The following is an 11,168-nucleotide window of genomic DNA, read 5'->3' as shown; positions in this document are numbered from 1 at the left end:
ATTAAGCGAATATATAATCTAGTGAGGGAAAAGCACCTACAAGCAGCGGGATATATAGAGAGCCAGCACTTCTAAGCGCAACTGATCACTGAACAAGGCTCACTCCCAACAGATCAACGTCGGAGTTTAGTAGAACCCACATGTGACCGTAAAGACGCCGCTTGTGGTTTTCATCACGAGGGCGCAAATCGGTAGCCCCGATGGGAAGCACAGTCAATTCAAACTGCCATGGTCGGCATTTACTGAGTGGTGCGGCAGTGGGCAGAATTAACGCAGATTAGCAGATAGACAAGGATATCTCGCAGCAGTCTATGAAAAATTATAGCGCAGGGCCAATCCCAACTGAGGGAATCATCACTTCTAATCGTGACTAATCTTGAACAGCAGCAACCCATTAGAAACGGCCCATCCTAATAAAATCTAGCCCACATTAGCTTTCACCACGGTAGTGATAGAAATTACGTTAACCTCAAGTGATATGGGTATGAGCTCAGTTTAGGCCACTTGGATTTACAAAAGCCAAGAGAGAGATTTAATAATTTTAAGTTATTAATAATAAACTAATATACTTCGGGTCTCTCCTATGGCAAGTTCAGATGAACTGCAACTAATGACATCACAAAGATTACTCCGACGACTGATAAACTTCTGCGCGAAGAAGAGACTCCTCACATACCAACAGCGGAAGTAAGTCACCACTAAAATCGTATGTTTTAAGAGCCGGATCTCTGCAGCGTATTTCAGGTGGAGGTGGCCGCTATAAAAGAGTCGACTAGTAGGTTAAATATCTCCTCTGATAGCCAAGTGACAATCAGGGCGTTGGGATCACTATTGGGACGATCGAAACTAGTCGGGAAAACTTCCATATCAAGATGATTTGGGTCCTAGGACACAGTGTGACTTCCCTGGAAATTGCAAGGCACATAAATTTGCTAGTCAGGGAACCGTCGAGGCCATAACCTCGGATAGGGACGGCATTGGAGTTGTTTGGCAACCTGTGTCCTGCTCCTGGACAGATGGGGTCACAGTCGGCTCAGCGAGCGCTGAGTGAAAACCACGACATGCGGAGTTGCAAGGCTCTGGAGGGTTGTTGACCACATGTGGTCAAGGCAGCTTCTGCAACTAGCCAAGCACCAGATCTCGATTCTTACAGATGTACATTTCATCAACATTCCCGAAAAGTTCTGCGGAGGGGGCACTAACTGCCTGAGGAACTTCGTTTTGATCACCCGAATTTCCCCTAGGCATTGAAATTACAAAAAATTAGAGGCATTTAAAAAATGCCTTGTGGAAATGAATTCAATGACTATTTTTTTAACGTAATGACATGAATATTTTTTAATGTCCAACTTTGTCATTACAATTTTTGTATTTTAATGCTTCTAGAATTTCACCTAAGAAACTTAAATGTCTACAAAGTCTATAAATTTAATAAGACAGCCAGAATAGAAGTATAATACATCAATCTTATCGACAAATTTACTGAAAATCTAGTCTCACAGTGGAAAGTATACTCGAGCCTATCGCTGACATATCACAGGATAATACAATTTGTAATACGGTTAGGAAAATAAACCCGTAGAAAAGTGTGGCACGAATCTTCATAACCTAGCCAGGTACAGAAGCTATTGAGGGGATATAATAATGAAAGATATTGCAAAGTTATTAGCCTTCCAAAGAACAAACTACGAAGTCTAGCAGGTATCTTAAGAGGCGATTGCAGATTGCCAAGTCAGCTATAGGAACTAAGGGTCTCGTCTGACGATTTATACGGATTCTGTGGCAAAGAGGTTGAAAATTTTGGGCACCAACTTCTCCAACGCGATGAATTTCCGAGAAAACGGGAGAAATAACCCGGACGTAATTAAGCCTGGAGTAAAAAACCTATGTACTTGATGTCACCAAATAAGCTATTGGATTTCATTGGATACTTATAAGGCGAGTTGTCTACTTGAAGGAAATAGAGAAAAGGCAGGACAATCGAGGAGGGCACTATTTTCATCTACAGCTATGAATATAAATGGAGATGCGTCGTAAATGTATTACTAAATATTCTCTCGCTCGAGTAAATGAATGTCGAATTCGATATCGTTATCATTATTGTTGTGCTTATTGATATAATTTTCGTTATCGATATCGAAACTGTAATTCTTACCCACATTGCAATCGTAATCGCAGTAGTTATTGGTGTCGTTGCTGTTGTGGTTATCGTTATCGTAGTCCTTATTGATATCGTATTTGTTATCGTAAACGTATTCGTAAAGGCAAGCATTACTGTTATTGTTGATATTGTAATTATAGTTATAGTGGTCTCTATTGATATCGTAATCGTAATAGAAAACGCTATTGTTATCACATTCAAACCGTTATCGCAATTGTTATTGTTATCGTTGTTATTATAATTATCGTTAACCTTTATCTTAATCGTAAACGCAAAATTTATTTTTATCGTTGTTATTATAATTATCGTTGTCGTATTCGACATCGTAATCTTTATCGATATAGTAATTTTAGTAGAAATTGTTATGGCTATTCTTGTTATTGAAATTATCGTAATCATTAACGTAGTAATCATCGATATCTAATTATTTACCGTAATTGCAATCGCAAACGTTATTGTTATCGTAGTTCTTTATAAATATTTTTATCGATTTCGTGTTCGATATGGTAATCTTTATCGGCATCGTAATCGTTTTCGATATCGTAATCATTATCGATAACATAATCGTAATCGCAGACGTTATTTTTACGATTTCTATTGTAATTATCGTTATCGTAGTCTTTATCGATATCGTATTTGTTGTCCATATCGTAATTTTTACCGATATCGTAATCGCAATCGATATCGTAATCGTTACAGAAATCGTTATTGTTATCGTTGTTGTTATAATTATCGTCATCGTAGTCCTTATCGATACCGATATTCATCAATATTTTTAGGATTAAAAATTTTGAATTTAATTCAAGTTTTCGCGAATAGAATATACTGTATTTCGACACGCCCGCATTCACAAAGTAGTGTCACCCTAGCCATGGATGATGATGACGGCAATGACGAGGTGTCGCTTTTTTAGTTTCTTATGAAAAAATATGTAAGTACAAAATGAAATAAACATTGACAAAAGCTAGAGGAAATATGTAATAGAAGAAGCTGTTAAGGACCATGCCAAAGCCAAGACAACAGACATAAGCCCAAATGTGAACCACACTACAACCCCAACCATCCACTTCATACTTGCATACTTCACCATATTCACGCTTGACATTTATTTTTACGGCCACCCACACTTGATACTACTCTCCATCTTGGCAAATTTCTATTACACAGTTTCCTTGCAAAAAACTTTGGAATTCACACCACCACAGGTGGTAATGAGCAGTTGGGGCGATGGCACCGGCCAACGTGCGAATGTAGCGAATATGTACGAGTGTGTAATGTTTGCAAAAAAAGTAAAAAGCTTGTAAAAGTTTTGAGCATTTCAACGCAACGCACCAACCAACCAACCAAATCCTCCACCGTAGCTCAAAATTCATTTGGATAACACCTGACTTCGCGCCATGCCGCTCCAGCATTAATGCGCATTTCGCTCATCTCGCCACCTAAGCTCACTTTCATACACATTTCCGCTTTGTCAGCCGTGCGGCGAATTGCACAGAGTCTCGTTGCAGTCTGCTGCGTTCTGTGCGCCACCCATCCACCACCGCCCGCTTTGCCGCCATTACGGTATCCAAATTCAAATATTTTTCGAGCTCTACACATCGTAAAAGCTCGGAAAGTTTTCGCAAATGATAGCAATAAACAAATCCCATTATACACGGGGTATCAAAATACTATTTTCATACGTGAGCGGACTTTTTAAAAAATCGTTAGCTGTAGTGCGCATACACATACAAACAAACATAGGCATGCGGGTGCATAGGCCATTGCAAACATACGTAACGAACTTACATAGAGACAGACAGAGGGACAGACAGAAAGTTGGGCACCCACACTTTTGTGTAGTTGGAGTTTTCAGCGTTGTTGCTGCTTGTATTGTTATGGCTTTGCACAAGCTTGAGGGTGTTTGAGTGTCAGTGTCAGTGCCAATGTCTGCTGCTGCGTCTGCCACATTTTACTCGTAGTCTCTCCGTATTTTTTTTGTTGTTTATGGGATTATGAAGTTTTTGGGGGTGCTAACATTGTTAAGCTTTTGGTGGTGCGAGCGTTTTTCTTTCTGCTTTTGTTAAGGTAACATATGCGCCAGCACCGTGTCCTTTGCCAAATGGTTGATTTTTAGCCGCTTTGCTTTTTTTCCTCTATTTTCAAAGAAGTTGGAAACACGTGACTTGTTTCGCGCAAATTACGGTAATTTTGACAAAAATTTTGGTCCCTCAACACAAAAATCTTCACTTTGCTTTAAAGCGGATTTGTCTACAGAACTTTTCCCTGTAATGAGCGGGCTAGATGCCTGGTAGATTGTAGAGAAAATGGCCTTCTAAAATGCTTAGACCTCATCAGATACTTTTCCAGCAGAGTAGCCCTACGCATGCGAAGAAAAACTTGATAAGCAGTATTAAGTATTTGGATTTAGAGATTCGAATAAAAACAAAAAAAAATGTAAGTGCGCCTGGGTCACACTGGAGAAATGAAACTGACGTTACATACATCTCTATTTTGTCTCATAACCAAATACATACATAGAAGAAGTATACAGAAACTAGCCCACCATGCAAAACATGAGAAATAAGCAACAATTGTCAATGGCAACAAATTGGCGACTCACCGATTTAGATAGGTTTGAAAAAATAGGAAGCCGCATTGCAAAAGAAGGAATTAATACCGCTTGTAAGTTCCAATTATGTTTAGATAAAATAAATGAAGTATTAAAAAATATAAAATTATTCCAAATATCGCCTGTAGCAATAATAAAGCGATAAGAAAACGACTCATTCAGGTAATAAGAAAACCGCTCGTTCAGGCGAGTTACCTTCGTCGGACGTTTTAGAGCGACTGGTAATAAGAAATGGATACAATGGCCATATTACCGGCGTGGGCAACACGCTTTCTTATTTCCTGCAACAAAAATTGTTTTATGGGGTTAACCATAGTCAACTATTGACTTAAAAAAGCGAACAATTGCAGATCTCTACTATAGAGATAGACCAATTTCGAAGTTTTGCCATATTTATTTCAGGTTACCGAATGGAAGCGGTTTGTTTTCTCATATTGTCGGAAAAATCAGCTACCAATACAAAGTGTCAAAGAAGTGGTGCGGCGAGCACGCCAAATTGTCACGCATCTTGAAATTTGGATCTCGTCTATGTTCGCCGTCACCACTCTCTCTATAAGTATTTATTGCCTTATATTTCTGTAAATTCCTCCAGCGAATAACCCTTGGCAAGCTCCAACAAGACATTTGGTTGATCTCTGGAAATCTGTTATTGAACGCTCCTTCCGAGACTTGGAAATCCACGAGACACGAGTCCTTGCATCGGAAAGCCTCTCGATAAGCCTGATCAGACTATGAGCGCGGCCTCAGCGGCTTATCAAAAATTATTGTAAATCTATGTCCAGTTTTTAAACAAACACATTTTTCGTGAAAAAATAAGGCAAGTAAATGGAACAATAACTTACATACATACATATGTATGTACGAAATCTTAGCTAGTAAATAGTCATAAAAGAGACGCATAATTGCACATAAAACAACCAAAAATGCTATAAACATTTAGAGTTTAGACTACTTAAATGCAAAGTCAAAATCCGTCGACAATGCAAAAGACGTACTGTCACCAAATAAACTTGTCAACAAACGCATAAAACAAATCGTTAAAGCGCACATTTGAAGGCATTGCATACTATTTAGCTATGTAAATGAAGAGGGAAGAGAGGAATGTACAGATTGCCTTTGTGTTGGCAAACCGAATATGGTGGAAAGCGCTATTCGGGTAGTAATAAATGAGCAAATGGAGCATATTTTTCCAAACATGTATGCTAGTTGTGAACATTTGTACATTAGGGGGAGCTCCCTCTTCATAAAAAAAAATACAAAAAATTGGTACTGTTTGTCCATCGGAAATATAAAATTTATTATATTTTAAGACTTCCGCCAAAGATTTGAGGAAAGTATTAAAATTTACGTGAGCTAGGAATTTTTGAAAATACCTCCAAAAATGATTTCTTTTTTTAATAAAATAAAGTTTTTAAAAATATTTTTTCTAAAAAATCTTCAGATGATTGAAGAGTTTAAGCTTAAAACGATTGAGTATAAAGGTTTAAAAATTTTCGGAGGTATTTTCAAATCGGTCTAGCTTATGTAAATCTAAATATTTTTCTGAAATATTTTGGCCCAAGTCTTAAAATATAATACATTTTATAATTCCGTTGGAAAAACTGCAACTTAATTTTGGTGATGCACCCTAATGTATCTATGCATACTTATTTCGAGTTAACAAAATATTTCTAGCGTATGTTTTCACGTACATTTTGGGTCATTAAACACGCATGCCATGGCTTAAGAGCGTAGTTAGCATAGAAAAGTTGACGATAAAGGAATGAAGTACTATTTACGTATGCGCTTCTACGTATATATGTAGAAAGTAAGTAAAATCCGCGTACGCTTATTGTGATAATGTCGCACTCCGTCGCATGCCTCAAACTCAGCTCGCGAGGCCATTCACACACAGCGCGGCCAAGACCTTTCACTTTCGTGCGTAGCAGACTTTAAGGCGCCACCACTCGTAAGCCTTGCTCCACCGAATTTCCGCACGCCAGCGCTCAGCCTAAAGTAGCTATGCATATACCTCTTACACAGAGTTAACGAGCGTGTATGTGCGTTCGTGACTGTGCTTATGTGTAAGTGAGTTGAATTTTAAATTCGTTTACCGTCCGTCCGCCACGTTTATTGGATAGTAGCGCTCTTAACCGCCACTCAATGTGCGTCGCATTAAATTGCATGGCATTGTGTGGGGGGCGGCTGGCTGGGTGGGTGGATGGACATAGCGCTGTACCTATAAGTATGTAAATTTGTATGTATGCGCGCGAGTAGGTACATGTTGTTGTGGCTCATTTACGTTTAATGAGATAATCCGCCAGCCAGCGACTCCTACCAAAGGATAAAGCAGCTTTGTTTGATTGGTTAGCCGCAGCACAGCACAGCAACGCAGCAGTTCAACAGTTCAGCGCTCGCTACTTGTTTTTGCTATTGTTGGCGGCGGTAGTGGAGGTGGAGGTGTGGGGTGGTTGGGCTTCAGCTGTTTGCTTTTGCCATTTCAGCTCTTTTGCATAATTGAAGCATCACTAACTAAGAAGCTGAAGTTGATTGCCTTTAGTGAGTAGGTGAATGAGTGGGTGAGTGTGTGTGAGCGCTGGCTGGCTGGCTGGCACTTGTCATTTGGGATGAAAATGTTGCTATAAAGCTTGCTGCAATGCTCTCGCTGGCATTATAATGTGCAATAAATGAGGCATGTTAGACGATTTATTTGATGGCATTTCCCCCAGCTAAGCACCGCTCGAGTTAAACAAATTTATTTTGAGCATCTGTTTGCAGGAAAAGCGTTTTTAAAATTAACGCGAACGAGTATTACCATTTCTCTAGCTGCTTCATGGTTAGTGCTGGTCTAGGTGGTTTAAAATTTTGCTCGTTACGAGGGAATCTTATTAATGATTTTGTTACGTGCTTGCGACGTCTTTTTCTGCATATGGCTTTTATGCGCAAGTGTGTTAAATACAAATCATCATCATGGTTTATATTAAAAATAAATTTTAGTCATTAATGAGATAAAGTTGTCTTTTATATCTGCGAATTTCATAAAGGAATGTAATAATATAGCTTAGGTAAGAGAGGCAACAATGGTTAAATAGCTCACTCACACTAGTTGTTTTTTTTTAAGTCTTCAGAAAATATTCTTCAGCTACATTAATCCCAGCACTCGATAGATTCTGCACATTTCGATAGTTCACACATTTCTCACACCGATTTCTTAAAGCACAGTGGCAAGTTATGAGCTCCGCCAGTCCGTTGGACTGTGCAACTTAAACCATTACTACAGCAAACACGAATCTACTTGGAAGTCAGTCGAAGAGTGGAAAAGAGACGTTGTATTAGGCAGAAAAATCCTTAAAAATTTTCCTTGTTATACACGGTTAGGTTCGCTATTTTCATTGGCAGACTAAAAAATCTTCCAAAAATCAAGAGATATCCTCCATGGTATCCATGCTATATACATATTTTGTAAATGATGGTAAGTAATGGCCTGAATAAAGTTTAATCACTTTAGTTAATTTTTATGAAATATAATTTAAACACTTAAAAAACCTACTCGACCTTTGCAAATGTCAGTATATAAATGCACTCGTTCTTGCATAATTTCTTTTTTTTTTTGGTCCGGTGAAATTGGTTGGCACAGTTAAATAAAGGAAAATAAACACTTTCACGCCGATTAAACGTAAAGAATAATCGAACGAGTTCATGAGGAAATAGTACTCAATTTTTACAAAAAATTTACATAAATTGCGGAATAATTGTGAATAAAGCGAAACGGATGGAATAAATATGCGAGCAAAACCGCAAATAAGCAGAGTGCGAAGGTAATAATGGAAAGCAGAATGGTAAGTATTTGTGCAGGGATGCGGTGGAACCGTGCGGTGGTGAGTGAGTGTGCAAATTTGCAAAAAATGTTTACTGTGAATGTAATCATACTGAAAATACATAAATATAAATAAAATGTGAAATTCTGAAATGATAAATAAGGTGGAAAATTTAATTTAAAGAGGAATTCACAGTGAAGTTATGGGCGAATATTAATTTTTTATAAAATATATACAGTGCCGAACAGAAGTATTGGCACAGTGAATTTTTCGCAATATATGCAAAGTTCTTTATTCTAATTTATTTTCGATAATTTTTTGTAAAAATATATTGTTTATTCTACACCAGAAAACATAATAATAAAACCTCTAAACTTTGTGCAAAACTCAGGAAAATTCATTAAATTTGCACACTTATTTGCAACTTTTTATTCANCTCTAAACTTTGTGCAAAACTCAGGAAAATTCATTAAATTTGCACACTTATTTGCAACTTTTTATTCAGATTTTTTAGAAAAATTCGAAGTATGCAGTTTTATAGCCCATTCAAATTTAGTATAACAAAGTGCAAGTTTGAAGTCGCTAGAAAATCGCATTGATTTTTGGAATTTTTTTTTCACGCAAGTTCTTCCGTAAAAAGTAATTGGACAATTATTTTTTGTATGGAGAAAATGAGCAACACCTTCCACTAAAAAAATTTCCAAAAATCAACGCGATTTTCTAAAAACTTTAAACTTGCACTTTGTTATACTTAATGGGCTATAAAACTACATACTTTGAATTTTTTTTTTAAATCTTAATAAAAAGTTGCAAATTAGTGTGCAAATTTAAAGAATTTTCCTGAGTTTTGCACAAAGTTTAGAGATTTTATTATTACGTTTTCTGTTGTAAAATGAACTATATTTTTTTAAAAAATTATCGAAAATAAATTACAGTAAAAAACTTTGCATATCTGGCGAAAAATTCTCTGTGCCAATACTTTTGTTCGTCACTGTACATGTATTGTAGAATATGTAAATAATAACGATGCAAATGGTATCTTTTCTGCTAAGGGGGTTTGAAGAATAGAGCACAGCCGTAGTTAATGTCCTATGGATCAATCGGGACCACTCAAGATCCTTGTGGTCGAGACTCAGTAAGAGTCGTGGAACTATTGACACTAAACAAATCTGCAATAAGGACTCTTACCGGTGTCATCACAGGGCACTGCTCCATCGATGGCGTATACCAACAAGCTCCCTCTGAAGAAGTTGTCATGACGGGGATGGAGAGAAATCGATTCAGAATTTTTTATTTCAATGCCAAGCTCTCCAGACAAGGCGTGTCAATCATTTTGGATCATCCTTTTTCAATAACTTGGGGGAGATAGCGGAAGGTGACAGTGTCGGACATCCACGGACATCATTCGATATAGCAAACGGCTTGACAGACTTTATACTGACAGTATGGATTAACCTCACCTCGGTTAGAAGGATGTCTCTCCTCCTGACACTCAGAGAGAGCATTCTCATTACAGTCACTAAAGTTTGTAAGATTTTTATGGAATGGAGAGGGCTTGTGTAATATTGAAAGCTAAGACTCAGATTGTACCGTATGTCTTTTAGATAGCTAAGCATCAAAAATGGGTATTTCACATAACAAGCTGCCTCAACTCCAGTCTATACGACTGCGTGGAAACGATCCTTCACTTCTTCTCCGAATGTGAAGCCTCTTGGCGAAAAGCCGCCATAGTAGCCAAGGCATTTATAATGTTCGAACGATGCTTTTTAGTGAAAACGGATACCGAATGACTCATTTTAGGCTAAGCCCATCAACAACCAACGCAACGCCAAAGTTCTTAAGAGTACCATCATTGCACGTCTTGTCTACTATATGCAGATATGAAAGCCTCTTAAAGGTCTTGAGTACGGTAAACGTTAGGTTTATTGAAATCCTCGGAGTTATAGTGATCCGTCCGATCCAGCGGGACGTTATTTAGTGTTGGGCTCCTTCAAAAATTGTTATCGGAATCGGAATGCTCACATCCTGATTTAAAAAGGAAACAACTTAAAATATAAAATAATAATGAAAAGATAACCTATCTACAGAATCGCATCCAAAAGGTCATCAGAGTGGGCTGGTGGATTATCTAGAGTGGAGGTCTCGAGTTCGGGGAATTACCACTTTCCCAGTGCATATAAATATAAGAGAATGTTCAACGACTCCTTGGCCAACTCGGTGCTTGAATTATAGAATCTGTTAATAGATAGGATCATTGGATCCTGCTTGGCCTGGCTGCTTTCTTGGTACTCTCGATGGATTCGCAAATCCTCCAGCAGCAAGCTTCTTTGTCGTACTGGATGTCCTTTTTTAACTCCATTGAGATTATGTTGTCACTAATCCCAGACCTTACTTCAGTATTTTTGTTGTTACATAAAAATTCTTACACCAGATTGCTGTGTTAATGAGATGTCGATGACTTTCTCTCTTAGAACGAAAAGAAGGTTGTGCGAGTCGACCATAGAAGGTGTAAGATTTGCCTGGGTCTCCCCAAGGATTTCTCGGCCTCTTGAGTTCTTAATGTCATGTCCTTCAACAGGCTTTAGCATCCTCGACGACC

General features: G+C 38.0%; 1 protein-coding gene across 1 annotated transcript; it reads right to left on the bottom strand.

Moving 5' to 3' along the window:
• Positions 1-2,045: 2,045 nt before the first annotated feature.
• On the bottom strand, positions 2,046-2,485 carry LOC108370108 (putative uncharacterized protein DDB_G0277445). Its single transcript, XM_017625371.1, has 2 exons — positions 2,343-2,485; positions 2,046-2,274 (listed from the first exon to the last, which is right to left on the bottom strand). The coding sequence occupies exons 1-2, from the start codon at positions 2,483-2,485 to the stop codon at positions 2,046-2,048; spliced, it is 372 nt and encodes a 123-aa protein (XP_017480860.1).
• Positions 2,486-11,168: the final 8,683 nt, after the last annotated feature.

The sequence above is a fragment of the Rhagoletis zephyria genome, unplaced genomic scaffold (assembly GCF_001687245.7).
Source record: "Rhagoletis zephyria isolate East Lansing unplaced genomic scaffold, Rhagoletis_zephyria_1.1 Rzeph_scaffold_04015, whole genome shotgun sequence".
In the NCBI taxonomy this organism is placed as follows: Eukaryota; Metazoa; Arthropoda; class Insecta; order Diptera; family Tephritidae; genus Rhagoletis; species Rhagoletis zephyria.
The sequence above is the reverse complement of the archived record's forward strand: the minus strand, read 5'-3'. Positions and strand labels throughout refer to the sequence as shown.

What these genes read in the sequence shown, in the direction of transcription:
- LOC108370108 (XM_017625371.1), bottom strand. Translation starts at nt 2,485, where the DNA reads ATGTCGAATACGACAACGATAATTATAATAACAACGATAAAAATAAAT. An exon ending in TTGAATGTGATAACAATAGC is followed by an intron (nt 2,275 to 2,342) that starts GTTTTCTATTAC and finishes CAACAATAACAG; the next exon opens with TAATGCTTGCCTTTACGAAT.